Source organism: Catharus ustulatus, chromosome 24 (genome assembly GCF_009819885.2).
Source record: "Catharus ustulatus isolate bCatUst1 chromosome 24, bCatUst1.pri.v2, whole genome shotgun sequence".
In the NCBI taxonomy this organism is placed as follows: domain Eukaryota; kingdom Metazoa; phylum Chordata; class Aves; order Passeriformes; family Turdidae; genus Catharus; species Catharus ustulatus.
In genome coordinates, this window is record NC_046244.1 from 87,114 (window position 1) to 99,303 (window position 12,190).

At 52.7% G+C, this 12,190-nt stretch overlaps 2 protein-coding genes across 5 annotated transcripts in view; both read right to left on the reverse strand.

Moving 5' to 3' along the window:
* Positions 1-5,932, reverse strand: part of CCDC30 (coiled-coil domain containing 30) — a 38,430-nt gene extending 32,498 nt beyond the window's left edge. Inside the window, 3 exon segments of the mRNA XM_033079860.2 lie at positions 4,189-4,309; positions 5,465-5,632; positions 5,841-5,932. Coding sequence (XP_032935751.1) covers positions 4,189-4,309; positions 5,465-5,632; positions 5,841-5,864 — 313 coding nt within the window. The 5' untranslated portion in view covers positions 5,865-5,932.
* Positions 5,933-8,667: 2,735 nt separating this feature from the next.
* PPCS (phosphopantothenoylcysteine synthetase) lies at positions 8,668-12,186 on the reverse strand. 4 transcript variants are annotated; one of them, XM_033079868.2, is made up of 3 exons: positions 11,556-12,186; positions 10,783-10,886; positions 8,668-9,293 (listed from the first exon to the last, which is right to left on the reverse strand). In XM_033079868.2, exons 1-3 carry the CDS (start codon positions 12,169-12,171, stop codon positions 8,970-8,972), a joined length of 1,044 nt encoding a protein of 347 aa, XP_032935759.1. In that variant the 5' UTR covers positions 12,172-12,186; the 3' UTR covers positions 8,668-8,969. The 4 variants fall into 4 exon arrangements, with proteins under 4 accessions (XP_032935759.1, XP_032935761.1, XP_032935760.1 ...); XM_033079870.1 differs by having other exon boundaries at positions 11,995-12,052; XM_033079869.1 differs by having other exon boundaries at positions 11,608-11,694.
* Between the last annotated feature and the right edge of the window lie 4 nt (positions 12,187-12,190).

A 12,190-nucleotide genomic window follows, 5' to 3' on the forward strand; every position in this document is an offset into this window, starting at 1 on the left:
AAACAGGCCTCCCCAGAAGCTTCCTGCTGCACCAGAGCAAACCAGGCAGTTTGTAGGATCAAAACTGACCCATGTGCCTCAGGAAGAGCCCATGGAACACATCACTGAACCCCAACCAGCCTGGCAGCTTCCTCCCAGTTTTGCCAAACTCCAGTTAAAATGAACAGAAACTGCTCTGCTTTATGCCCAAGATGGGACCCCATGTGCCCTGAACCACCTTCACCTACCAGTGCTCCCCTTGTCCCCAGCCTGTAACGCAGGATGAAGCAATATCATTTTAGACCCCAGACACATTCCAGAGGCTGGAGAGGAAAAAGGATTTGTGAGGATGAGGGGGGCCTGCTCACACAGCACAGGTTACCTATGGGTAAACCCCCCTGATTCCTTACAAATTCCTTCCCGCCCCCATCCAGTGTCTGGGAATGGCCAACCCCTGCCCCAGGCACTGTCACACAACTGGCATGTCCCACCTCTGTCCACATTTGTTCGGAAGCAAATTTTATATTAATATTTGTATTTTCTTACCCCAGGAATACTCTGACAAACAGCAGCCACCTCACCCCACCACAGCCCTACATCCTCCAGCCCTGCTGGGTGTGTTTAACCAGTCCAGCTGTTCCAACAGCTCAGACCATGACTGTTTTTTCTTTTTATTCCACTTTTTAAACAAATCCAGGCAGCTCCCCGAGTGCTGTGTTTCACTGCCATCCCAGCTGTTTTTCAGGAAGGCTTTTGGGAGCGCCATCGATCTGCCCTCCAACAACACCCAGTGCATTCAGTGAGAGCATCAGAAATGGATCAGGAACTGCCTGGAGGGAAGGAAAAATGTCACTCTGGGCAGAGGGATCAGATGAGGTGATGCTCAGCTCAATGGCCCAGCATCAACCAGCCTTGGCTGCTCCCCGTAGGAACATGCGAGCCCAGGATGGCAGGAAGCAAATGTGTGAGCAGAGATTTACTTTTTATCTTCAGAAGCTGCTCAGTGTCAGCCACCAGCACTAACTATCCTCAGGGTCTAAAGGAGGCTGGAGAGACACTTCGGTCAAGGGCCTGGAGTGACAGGACAAGAGGAAATAGCTTCCCACTGACATATGGCAGAGTTAGATGGGATACTGGGAAAAATTTCTTGGCTGTGAGGGTGGGGAGGCTCTAGCTCAGGTTGCCCAGAGCAACTGTGGCTGCCTCATCCCTGGAAGTGTCCAAGGCGCAGATGGACAGGGTTTGGAGTAACCTGGGATAGTGGAAGGTGTCCCTGCCCATGGTAGGGGGTGGAATGGGATGAGTTTCCAACCCAACCTATTCCATAATTCCATGATTTTATGGAACAGCTTTTAGCAGATCAAGTCTCTCCTTCCCAGTGATCCCACTTCCTAAGTGATCCCAGACCAAGCAGAGTTTCTGATCCATTTGCCTGCTGATGGAAGAGGGAGTGTGCTCAGACCTGAGAGCCCACACGGGGGTCTCCAGGCTCCCTTTCCCAGCTCTCAGCTCAGGTGAATCAGCACAGATCCTGTCCTTCACCCTGCATAATTCACAGCTCAAGCCCCTCCTTTGTATCACCGCTTGAATCAGCCACTGTCCCCAACTGCCCCTTCCTGTTCTCCTTTCAGTGATTCCAAAAGTTACCAACCACCATCCTGTCCTCTTGCCTTGCCTACATTTTTAACAATCCCAGCAGACCATGGTCTGTCTTTTCACAAGCCCCTTCTCCAGACCAATGCATTGGATCATCCTGTGCCTGATGAGACACCCAGATGTCCTGCAAAAATAACAGGGGGAGCAAGACATGGAGCACAAATCCTATGGGGAGCAGCTGAGGGGGCTCAGCCTGGAGAAAAGGAGGCTTAGGGGGAATCTTCTGGCTCTGCATAACTCCCTGACAAGAGGGAGCAGCCAGGGATGTTGGGCTTTGCTCCCAGGGAACAGGCACAGGATGACAGGAAACAGCGTCAAGATGTGCCAGGGTAGGTTCAGGTTGGATATTCATTGAAAGGCCAGTCAGGCACTGGCACAGCTGCCCAGAGAAGCAGCAGAGTTACCATTCCTGGCGTTGCTCAAACATGGGGTGGTGCATGGGGTGGACCTGACAGTGCTGGAAGAATGGTTGGATTTGATGACTCTAGAGGGATTTTCCAACCTAAACATTCCCATGATTCCAAGAACTCTGATGAAAAGCAGAGGCCTGGGGAACAGATACAGGGATGCAGCATAGAACCCTGCAACAGGGACACATTAGACACCTGGAGCAGCCCAAAAGAGGCCTTTGGGATTGTGCAGCATCTCCAGCACAAGCACATCCAGCCACTCTATACTGGAGATGGCAGGGGGATTATTTTATGGAGAGGCTGACCTAGAATCATGAAACCACAGAATATTCTGAGCTGAAAGGGACCCAGAAGGATCATCCAATCCAACCCCTGACCCTACCCAGGACACGTGAACAATCCCACTCTGGGCATTCCAAACACTCCTGGAACTCCAGCAGCCTTAGGGCCAGGACCATTCCCTGGGGAGCCTGGGCAGTGTGCCACCACCCTCTGGGGGAAGAACCTTTTCCTGACATCCAACCTGATCCTCCCTGGCACAGCTCCACCTGTTCCCTAATGTCCTTTCCCTGGTCCCGGAGAGCAGAGATAAAATCCTCCTCCAGAAGAGCTGCAGCCTAGGATGAGCTCTCCCCTCAGCTTCCTCTGCTCCAGTTGAACAAATCTGGATAAAAGGATCAGTCACTCATCTCGGTGCTGGCACCTCTCCCTGCAGGTGACAGCACAGAGGGAGCAGGGTTTCCACATTCTTAAATTATCCACACACATCCCAGGATAGCAGCCAACGCCAGCAGTGAGTCAACAACAAGTCCTGAACCTCAAAATCTGAGTGCTATCCCAAAAAACATCCCTCTAGAAACATTCTACAGCACCAAAGCCACACAACCCCCTCAGGGGCAACACACTGGGAACAACTGGATGGCAATCAGCAATCCCTCCTGGATACACTGAGATCCATGGACAAGGATCGCAGCTTCCATTCCAGGGGTACTCATTGCTCAACAGCGTCAGGATTCCCTAAGACATGGAGGAAGTCCCGAGGAGCAGAGCCACCAGGAAGAAATTACCACATTCCAGCTTTCGGGACATTCTGTCTTTCTCCTGCCACCTCGTGGAAAGGGAGAGAACCAGGAAGAGAGTTTTCTGCCACAGCAAGACTCCCAAGATCTTATTATTCATTTTAACCTTTGTAAGCAGCCTTTTCACCACAAACAATGGCTTTAAGTGCCCAGAGACATCAAACCTTTAGGTAAATCCATCTTTGGAAAGTCACACCACCAGATGTGCTCCCTGAAAACCCAACTGATGCTCAAAATTTCCCCCAAACTCCTGTATTTCCTGTCCCAAAGCCTGAATCACAAAGAAACTCTTTGTGCCATCACTGCCAATTTTACCTTAGGACCAGGACAATACAGCTCACAAAGGGAGTTAATGGTGATGTGGGCTATGAGCACCACTGAAAGTGCAACAGACGACTGAAGAAAATCAAGAATTAAACCAAGCAAAAGTGATCCTAGAGTTTGAAAATAAATTATTTCAAGTTAAATAAGTGAAATAATTTGTTTAAACAAAATTAATGAAGCTCTGAGGGGCCCTGAGCAATTTGGTCTACTGGAAGATGTCCCTGCCTATGGCTGGGGGTGGAATTGGATGAGCTTTAAGGTGTCTTCCAAACAAAACCATCCTGAAATTCCGTGACAAGGAGCACACCCAAGTTTTGAATCTCAGAACAAACAATTCTCGTCCATCACACTGTTTTAAAAAATGTGTAGTTTGTGTAAGCCAAAGCCAAGAGCAAATTCACTGACTTGGCAGGAGCAACAGATAATTTAGAGCTGGAAACCAAAGAGCACCATCAGTTCTGGTCTTCAGTCTCTGGAAGATGCTTCATGCAACAGAGCTACATGGAGAACCCATCAAACTCCCTGAATAAAGACAGTAAAAGCAGACAAGGACCACTAAATTACAAATCTGTTTGAACAGCTCACTAACACTTTTAGCAACTTCTCAAATAACAAACCACTGAGAACTCCCTGAGAGCTCCCTGAGAACTCCCCAAAAATGCTGCTCTCCAAGAAGCTTTCCAGACCCAAACACCTGCCAATGCATTGCCACGGCTCACACTCCAGAGGGAAAGGATTACCCTGCTTCAGCTGCAGCTGTGCCAGCTCCAACCTGAGCTGCTCATTTTCCTTCTCACATTCAGAGGCAATGGCATCCCGCTCTTCCATCAGGGTACGGACATGGCCCACGTAGCTTTCCACCTGGAATAACAAAAATCTTGCTATTCCCATGTCTGCCAGCGCCTCCAGTGAGCCAGCAGCACAAAAGCTCTCCACCCCATCACATCTACAGGATAATTTCAAATGTCTGTAGGACAATATGTCTTATGCCTTTGGAACACCTGGGAATGGTAAAACCTTGACTTGGAGGTCAGGAGGTCACGCAGCTATGGATGTGCTGGGATGTGGGGAGCTGCTGGGCTCACCAGGTGCTTTTTGATGCCCTGTATGAGGACTAGGGACATAAACTCCAAGTTCCTGAGGGCAGTAGTGTGGCAATGACACACCTGAACCTACTGTTTCACAGAGGGGGAATCAGGGGATACAGGTCTGGGAGGGTGTAAGGGTCGGTCTGAAGATTGCCTGATCTGCCTCACAATCATCGTCAGAGACTGAGACTGAGACCCTGAGACGCCCACCACTCACTCTGGGCAGGAGCCACCGAGTCTGGCCAAGGTGGATGCTGGCCAAAGACTGGGTTCGGGTGTGTGCTGTACTGTCACGGTGCACTGCGCTCTAGCAGGTGCAGGCTGAACCGTACTTTCTACAGCTGAGCAATAGGCCTCACACACAATAGTCCATAAATCTTTCCACCTTTTGGCCAGCGGCCCCTTGCCTTGAAATGGACTATAAAGTTATCACTCTCAGAAGAGACCTTTGAGACTTCTTTCTCCCCATGGATGGAAGACATCGCCAGATGATCCGAGGACGTCCCTATTCTCTTTCTCTCTCTCTGTCTCTCTCTCTGTCATTTTATCTCTCTCCTTCTCACCATTACCCCCAAAACTGAGTTGTTGGCCCTCAATAAACTGCTTTGCTGCTTGCTGCTGAACAAAACCTTAGTCCTTGCTGTTGCCTTTTGCACCCTGTGGTCGAACGAACCATCACGACCCCCGCTCAGGTTGTCCGGACCGTGACAGAGGGCCTGTCCGTTCCCTGGGAGCAGAGCCCAACCCCGTGGCTGTCCCCTCCTGTCAGGGAGTTGTGCAGAGCCAGGAGGTCCCCCCGAATCTCCTTTTCTCCAGGCTGAACCCCTTTCCCAGTTCCTTCAGCCGATTCTGGTGCTCCAGCCCCTTCTTTCCCCAGCTCCGTTCCCCTCCCAGGAGAAGCCCCAGCAGGCCCGCTCTCCGGCCTTACGTCTCTCATGTCCTGGGCCCGCCGCCGTTCCAGCTCGCCCAGTCGGGTCTCCGCTCGCCGCACAAGCCGCCAGGCCAGACCCAGCTGCTCCTCGGCTGGGGCGGCGGGGTCGGCGCCCTCCGCCCGCAGCCACCGCCGGATGGTGTCCGCCGGCACCGGGGACTCCGCCTGCGGGGCAGCGAGAGGAGCCGTGAGATACCGGGGGGCCGTGGGTACCCCGACCCCCTCGGGCCGATCCTCGGGGTACAACCGATCCCCCGAATTTCCCCCCGGGCCGGCCGGTGCTGGGGGTACAACCAATACCCCGAACGCCCCCGGGTTGGTCCCGGGAGTACAACCGGCCCCTGACGCCCCCGGGCGGGTCCCGGACACCCACCGGGACAGCAGCCACAGCGTCCATGCAGCGGAACGAACCCTGGCGCCATGGCAACAGGCACGCCCCCACGAGCAATGCCGGGACACGGGAGGCCACGCCCCACTTACATCACGTGTGCTGGGGAGGCCGCGCCTCCGCCACGCCCCCTCCTCGCTGCCTGCGCCCTTTGGCGACGCACAGCGGACGCAGCTGTGAATATTCCTATTCCTATTTCCTGTTCCTATTCCTGTTCCTATTCCTGTTCCTACACCCTGGGTCACCAAAAAGGGCCGAAAGTTTTCCTGATTTTCTTCTAAACCCCAAGTGAATCTGCTGGAGCTAAAGGGGAAGAGGGCAAGTACATAGACCCAAGCCTAGAAAAGAGAAGGTTTTAGGGAGACCTTGGAGACCATGCCAGTTGCTAGAAGGGTCTCCAAAAGAGCTAGAGATAGACACTGGACAAGGACATGGAATGACAGGACAAGGGGGAATGGTTTCCGCCTGCCAGAGGGCAGGGTTAGATGGGATATTGGGAAGAAATTCTTCCCTATGAGGGGGAGAACCCTGGCACGAGTAGCCCAGAGAAGCTGTGGTTACCCATCCCTGGAAGTATTCCAGGACAGGTCAGAAAGGGCTTGGAGCAACTTCAGCTAGTGGAAGGTGGAATGAGATGAGCTTTAAAGCCCCTTGAAACCAAAAGATGACTCCAAGAGATTGAAGAACTGAAGAGCTAAGTAGGTCCATACTGCAGAACCAATTCACTGGCTCACAAGAGGATGGTAGAAAAAAGGTAAGACCAGGACATGAAGAAGAGTGACGTGGCAGAGCCCAGTGAGGACCTTCCATTGAGCCCTCTGGGATCCTCAGAAAGCAATGGACAGACCCCGGACTTGCAGGAGCCACTTCCAACTTAGGTACCACAACCAGCATTCCTAGAGTGCTGCTGCTCAAACACTGCCAGGGTGGGAGCACTTGTGGGCTTGGTTTAACCTCCTACATGGAACAGGTGCATCCCTGACACAGGATCGGGATGGCTGTGGCCCAGTTTGAGCTTAGGGAATCTCCCCAACCGGCACTTCACAAACAGGGGTAGACACAATAATGGAAGCCCACAGTGTGATCCCACTCCAATGAAACCCCAAGATTCCCTGGGCTCACTACCCCAGTCTGCTCCTCAAAAAGTTCAGATTATTCCTCTCCTTCCCAACCACCTCTGAGAAATTCCAGGACACTCTGAAGACAGTGTTGGTGGCATTTCTCCCACCCCTTGTCCCAACACTCCTGCAAGGGCATATTCAACTTACACAAGTTTTTTTATTCTCGTCCCTGCTGGCCCATCCATGCTGTCTACAGAGACTCCAAACTAACACAAGGAAAATCCCATACTCGGCATTCCCATCAATTACATCCTGGGAGATAAAGACAGGCAATTATTGGAGCTTATTCACCTTCTTTATCAGTCCTGGCCACAGAGAAGTTGTGAGTTCCATCTCCTGACTTAATTACCAGCTGGATCTCTCCCCTCCTGACCAACCTGGACTTCTCCCATCACTGACGGGATACACTGATCCCATCCTCATCTTCTTTTCTTGCTCTTCTGGCTTTATTTTCCTTGTTTGCTGAGCACCCCTCACTTTTAGAAGACTGGTGTTATTACAAAACCAGTGCTGCCTCCTGAACACTCAGTGGTTTTACCCACAGTCTTGCCTCTGGAAATGTTTCCAGCATTCCCATATGCTGCTGTTCTTCTTTCCAGGATCCCAGTGAATTTATTTTGAGGACAGCCCATGAGCAGACACACAGTGGACAGCAGGAGAGCTGCTGTTAAGTTTCTTGCACACATGAGAAACACACACTTTGAAATTGGTAACAGTTGGAAGAGGGTTTAGATAAAAACGGGAACATTCCAGTTCTAAATCCACACAGCCCAGAGTAAGCTTACCCTTCCAGGGTCAATCACTGCCACCCCTTCTGCTGTCAGAGAATCGTGGAATCACTAAGCCTGGAAAAGACTTCCAAGATCATTTACTCCAACCATTCCCCCAGCACTGCCATGTTTACCCTAAACCCTGTCCCCAAGTACCACATTCACACCTTTTTTTGAACACTTCAAGGGATGGTGACTTCACCACTGCCCTGGGCAGCCTGCGCCAATACTTGAATACCTTTCCATGACAATTTTCCCACTATCCAACCTTGAACCTCCCCTAGCACAGCATGAAGCCGTTTCTCATCCTGTTCTTTGCTCCTTGAGAGCAGAGCCAAACCCCTCCTGGTTGTCCCCTCCTGTCAGCGAGTTGTGCAGAGCCAGAAGGTTCCCCCTGAGCTTCCTTTTCCCCAGGCTGAGCCCCTTTCCCAGCTCCCTCAGCTACTCCTGGTGCCCCAGACCCTTCCCCAGCTCCAGTCCCTTCCCAGGACACCACCCCCCGAAGCTTGGATGCATCCTCTGTGGTCTGTGCCAAATATGCCCTTGCCTCTGTTTACAGAGCACTGCAGTGACACTTGAGTCTTGTTTGGTGAGCTGCCCAAACACCGCCTTGGAAACTTCCTGGTGTAAATGGAATATAAAGCAAAGCAACTTTCAAATACCTGGAATGGAAGGAAAACCTTTGTAACAGATGCTTTAGGGATGCTGTTGCAGCACCTGAAATGTAGAAACATAGGATCTCTCCTGGCACAAGAGCTGCTCCCCCAAAGTTACTGTCACCTCATTCTCCTTTTTGCTACCCCGGTTTCACCATCCACTCTCAACACCAGATGATTCCCCACTCCAGTCATAAAACCAGCATATCTTTCCTGTGAAGCCCCATTTCCTCCTCCAGCCATTCTCAAAGAAACTTCAAAGAGGGAGATTCAAGAAATTCTTTATATACGGAGATCTTAATTTCTCGTTCTCCCAGCCCACAGGACAGAAAAAAGCTCCTGTTCCTCCTTTAGACACCAGGACAAATATCCTTTAGAATGGTTTCACTTCCATATATTTCTCTTTTGCAAAGCTGCAATAGCTGTGGCCAAGTGGTGTAAAAGTGACAGAGTGCTGGAAAGCCCTCCTTAGTGTTCCATGGGGATTGGTTTATTTCCCTGGACAGGCAATCGCTCTGGTCCCACTCCCTCTGCAGCACAATTCTCTTGTTTCCTCCGAGCTGCTTCTCAACCCTTTCTCTCTATAAAGGCCGTGTGCTGGCCCTGGAGGTAACTCACAATCTTCTCCTCTATTTCCATGCCTTGTGCTACTTCCTCATCAGACAGGGATAAGGGAGTCTGTGAGTCCCTGGTGACAATGATGACAGAGGTTCTCCGGGATTCCAGGACATTGGCCACCACCACCTGGTGCCGGTATTTTTCCAGAGCCTGCCGAGATTTATCCAGAAGGATCTGGGGATCTGTCTCCAGTTTGAAGGAAATCACAAAGGCCTCAGGAGCCCAGTCTCTGACCAGGGGTGACAGCATCTTTGGCACCATCTTCATTGTGATCTGCAGTGGGGAAAGATAAAAAGAAAAAGTTAAGTAAAAACATTACAGGGAGTTTTAATAAGAGATGGTATGGGAAAGAGGGAAATCCCAGCTTTGTTTTATATTCCATTTATACCAGGAAGTTTTTCAAGGTTGGGCAGCTCTCACCAAACAAGGTTCAAATGACACTAAATTTAAATTAAATGATCCATGTGGTGCCCACAGTCAGGATGTTCTGAGGCCGGGCCACAGGAACTCTGCATTCCCAGAGCTAACAACACTGGGGAATATAAACATGAGAAGATTTAAGAAAGCATTACAACTGCCTAAATCTGAGTTTTCAGCTCTCCAGAATCCAGGTAGTTTATCCCATCTGCACCTTTCCTTCTATCAATTCCTTAATGTGCACGAGGCATAAAAGTGCTAAAGCACGGAGAAAAACAGTAGGACACTGTTCTCCACCTTCCCAGCCTCTGGATCGACCACTGGGGATCAGGCCAGGTCTCACCTTTCCAATGTCAACAATAAAGAATGAAGCCCAGCAACTTCTTAGAAGTAATTAATTAAATAAATTTTTGTATTTTTTATATAAAGAATTCCAGAGCCACCTGTTCCCATTACTGAGAGGGACCTTGGTGCTGCAGTGTTAGTCATTCATACAAGCAAGACGGATCCCAGAGTCATGGAATGGTGTGGAGTTGGGAGGGACCTTGAATCCCATCTCATTCCAGCCCCTGCCATGGGCAGGGACACCTTCCACTATCCCAGGTTCCCCCAAGCCCCAAGCTGGCACTGGACACTTTCAGGGATGGGGAAGCCACAGCTTCTCTGGGCAACCTGAGCCAGGGCCTCACAAGGAAGAATTTCTTTCCAATATCCGATATAAAACTATTCTGTCAGTTTGCAATCATTCCCCCTTGTCCTAGCACTCCAGGCCCTTCTCCAAAGCCTCTCTCCAGACAAAAGGCAGTAACTCAAGTACTCCAGAAGGTATTCTTGGAGCACTTCAGCTCTCTGAGAACCACCCTCTCCTCACATGCATGGAAGCACAGGCAGCTTTAAAGGACAAAGCCAGAGAAGAGTAGAAGGCACCTCAGGGGCCTCTCTTCATGTGCCATACCACAACTGCAGACATGCTGAAGCTGCTCCATTTCAGACAGAGCAGCACTGACCTTCCTGCAGATAACCAATGGCACCACTCACCCTTCATCTTACCCTAAAAATAAACCTAGATCAAAGGAGAGCAGGGCTGATCCTACCCTACCCTCTTATCTGGGCCCCTCAGTCCAAGATAAGAGTAAAACAGTGCAATTCCAAGATTTCCACAGGGTTCTGTCCCTGTGGGACCTCACCCTCCCGTTCCCTCTGACAACACACATGAGCTGCTGTTTTGCAGCTTTCCCAAGTTTATCCACAGACAATTCTCAGGAGAAGGACCCTGGAAGCAAGAAGGGGACAGCTGAGGGGGGTGGCAGAGGGGGCCATGCCCAGATGCCCAGGGGGGCCTCACCTGCAGGGGCCCCTCCGAGGACTGGATCTTATGCTCTGGCATCTCGGAGACGGGGATGTAGAAATCCGACACGGCGGCTGACAGGTAGAACATGACACTGGAGCCTGTGGGAACATAACTGCTGTCCCCCACTGCCATGGCCTGTCCCTGTCACCCCACAGCCAGATGAGCTGCCACCCATACACACACACACCAAACAGGGGAGACCAGGGCCCCCTTGAGGTATGCCCCAGCACAATCCTGAGCAGGGCAGCACTGACCTCACCCTGGAGTCCTCTCAAACACACTGTTCTCCACTGGTGTCTGTCTTGTCCCCTCCTCCCAAGCCCCAACAGCCTCCAGGGACAGTCCAGACCCTCATGCAGGGGTGTAAGAGCCCTGTAAGCAAGGGGGCCCCCTTGTCCCCTCATGCTAGAGCCCCACAGGTCCCGGGATCACCTCATACCTAGCCCTGGGGCCATCGTGAGGGGGCTCTACGATCTACCCCATGCCGGGGACCCCTCGACCTTTCCCTCACAATCATTACATCCCCTCGTTCTAGGTTCGCCTGTCCCCTCACACTGGAGACCCCCATGAGAGCCTCAACCTTTCTCATCCTGAAGCTTCGCACAGGACCACCCTGTTCCCTCATTCCTGGGCTCCCTCACACTAGAGACCCCCTTGGGGGCTTCATCCGCTCTTGCCTTGTGCCCTACGAACCGGTGGCCACCCCATACTCCATTCCTGGGTCCCCACGGTTCCCTCCGCCCCCTCACGCCAGGCTCCCCTCGTACCGAGGGGTGCCAGGGCTCGGGCGGCCGCGCGCAGCAGCGCCAGGTACTCAACGAGGCCGGTGAACTCGATGGCGAGTAGCGCGCCCGCCTCAGTGGCGCGTTGGTACTCGCGGAGCGCGGGCAGTAGCGCGGGCAGCGCGGCGGGGTCGGCGGCCACGCCAGGCGGTGGTCCCGGAGTGAGGCGGAGCGCGTCGAGAAGCGCGGGCCCGTGCGGCGGCAGGGCGCGGGCCCAGGGGAAGACGGAACGGGCGCGGTGCAGGAAGCACACGCCGTACCCCGCCCGCACGAGCCGCTCGGCCGAAGCGGCCCCGCGCCGACCGCTACTGAAGTTCTCCAGGAAGCGCACGGCACGAGCCTCCAGTGGCACCTGCGTCCCGCCCGACGTCACCAGCGCCACACGCCGCCCGCGTGCCGCCTGCACCTCCGCCCAAGCCCGCACCCGGCCCTCGGTCGCCGCCACATCCACGTCGTTGTCATTGTCCTTGTCCACGTCCTTCTCCTCCTTGGCCGCCGCCGCCGCCGCCATGACCAGCCCGGACGGCCCGCCGGAAATCACGTGTGCCATCTTCCCCGTCCCGGAAGTGTTGTCTCGGCAACGGAACGCCAGTGCCGTCATTAGTGATTGTCGGAAGTGA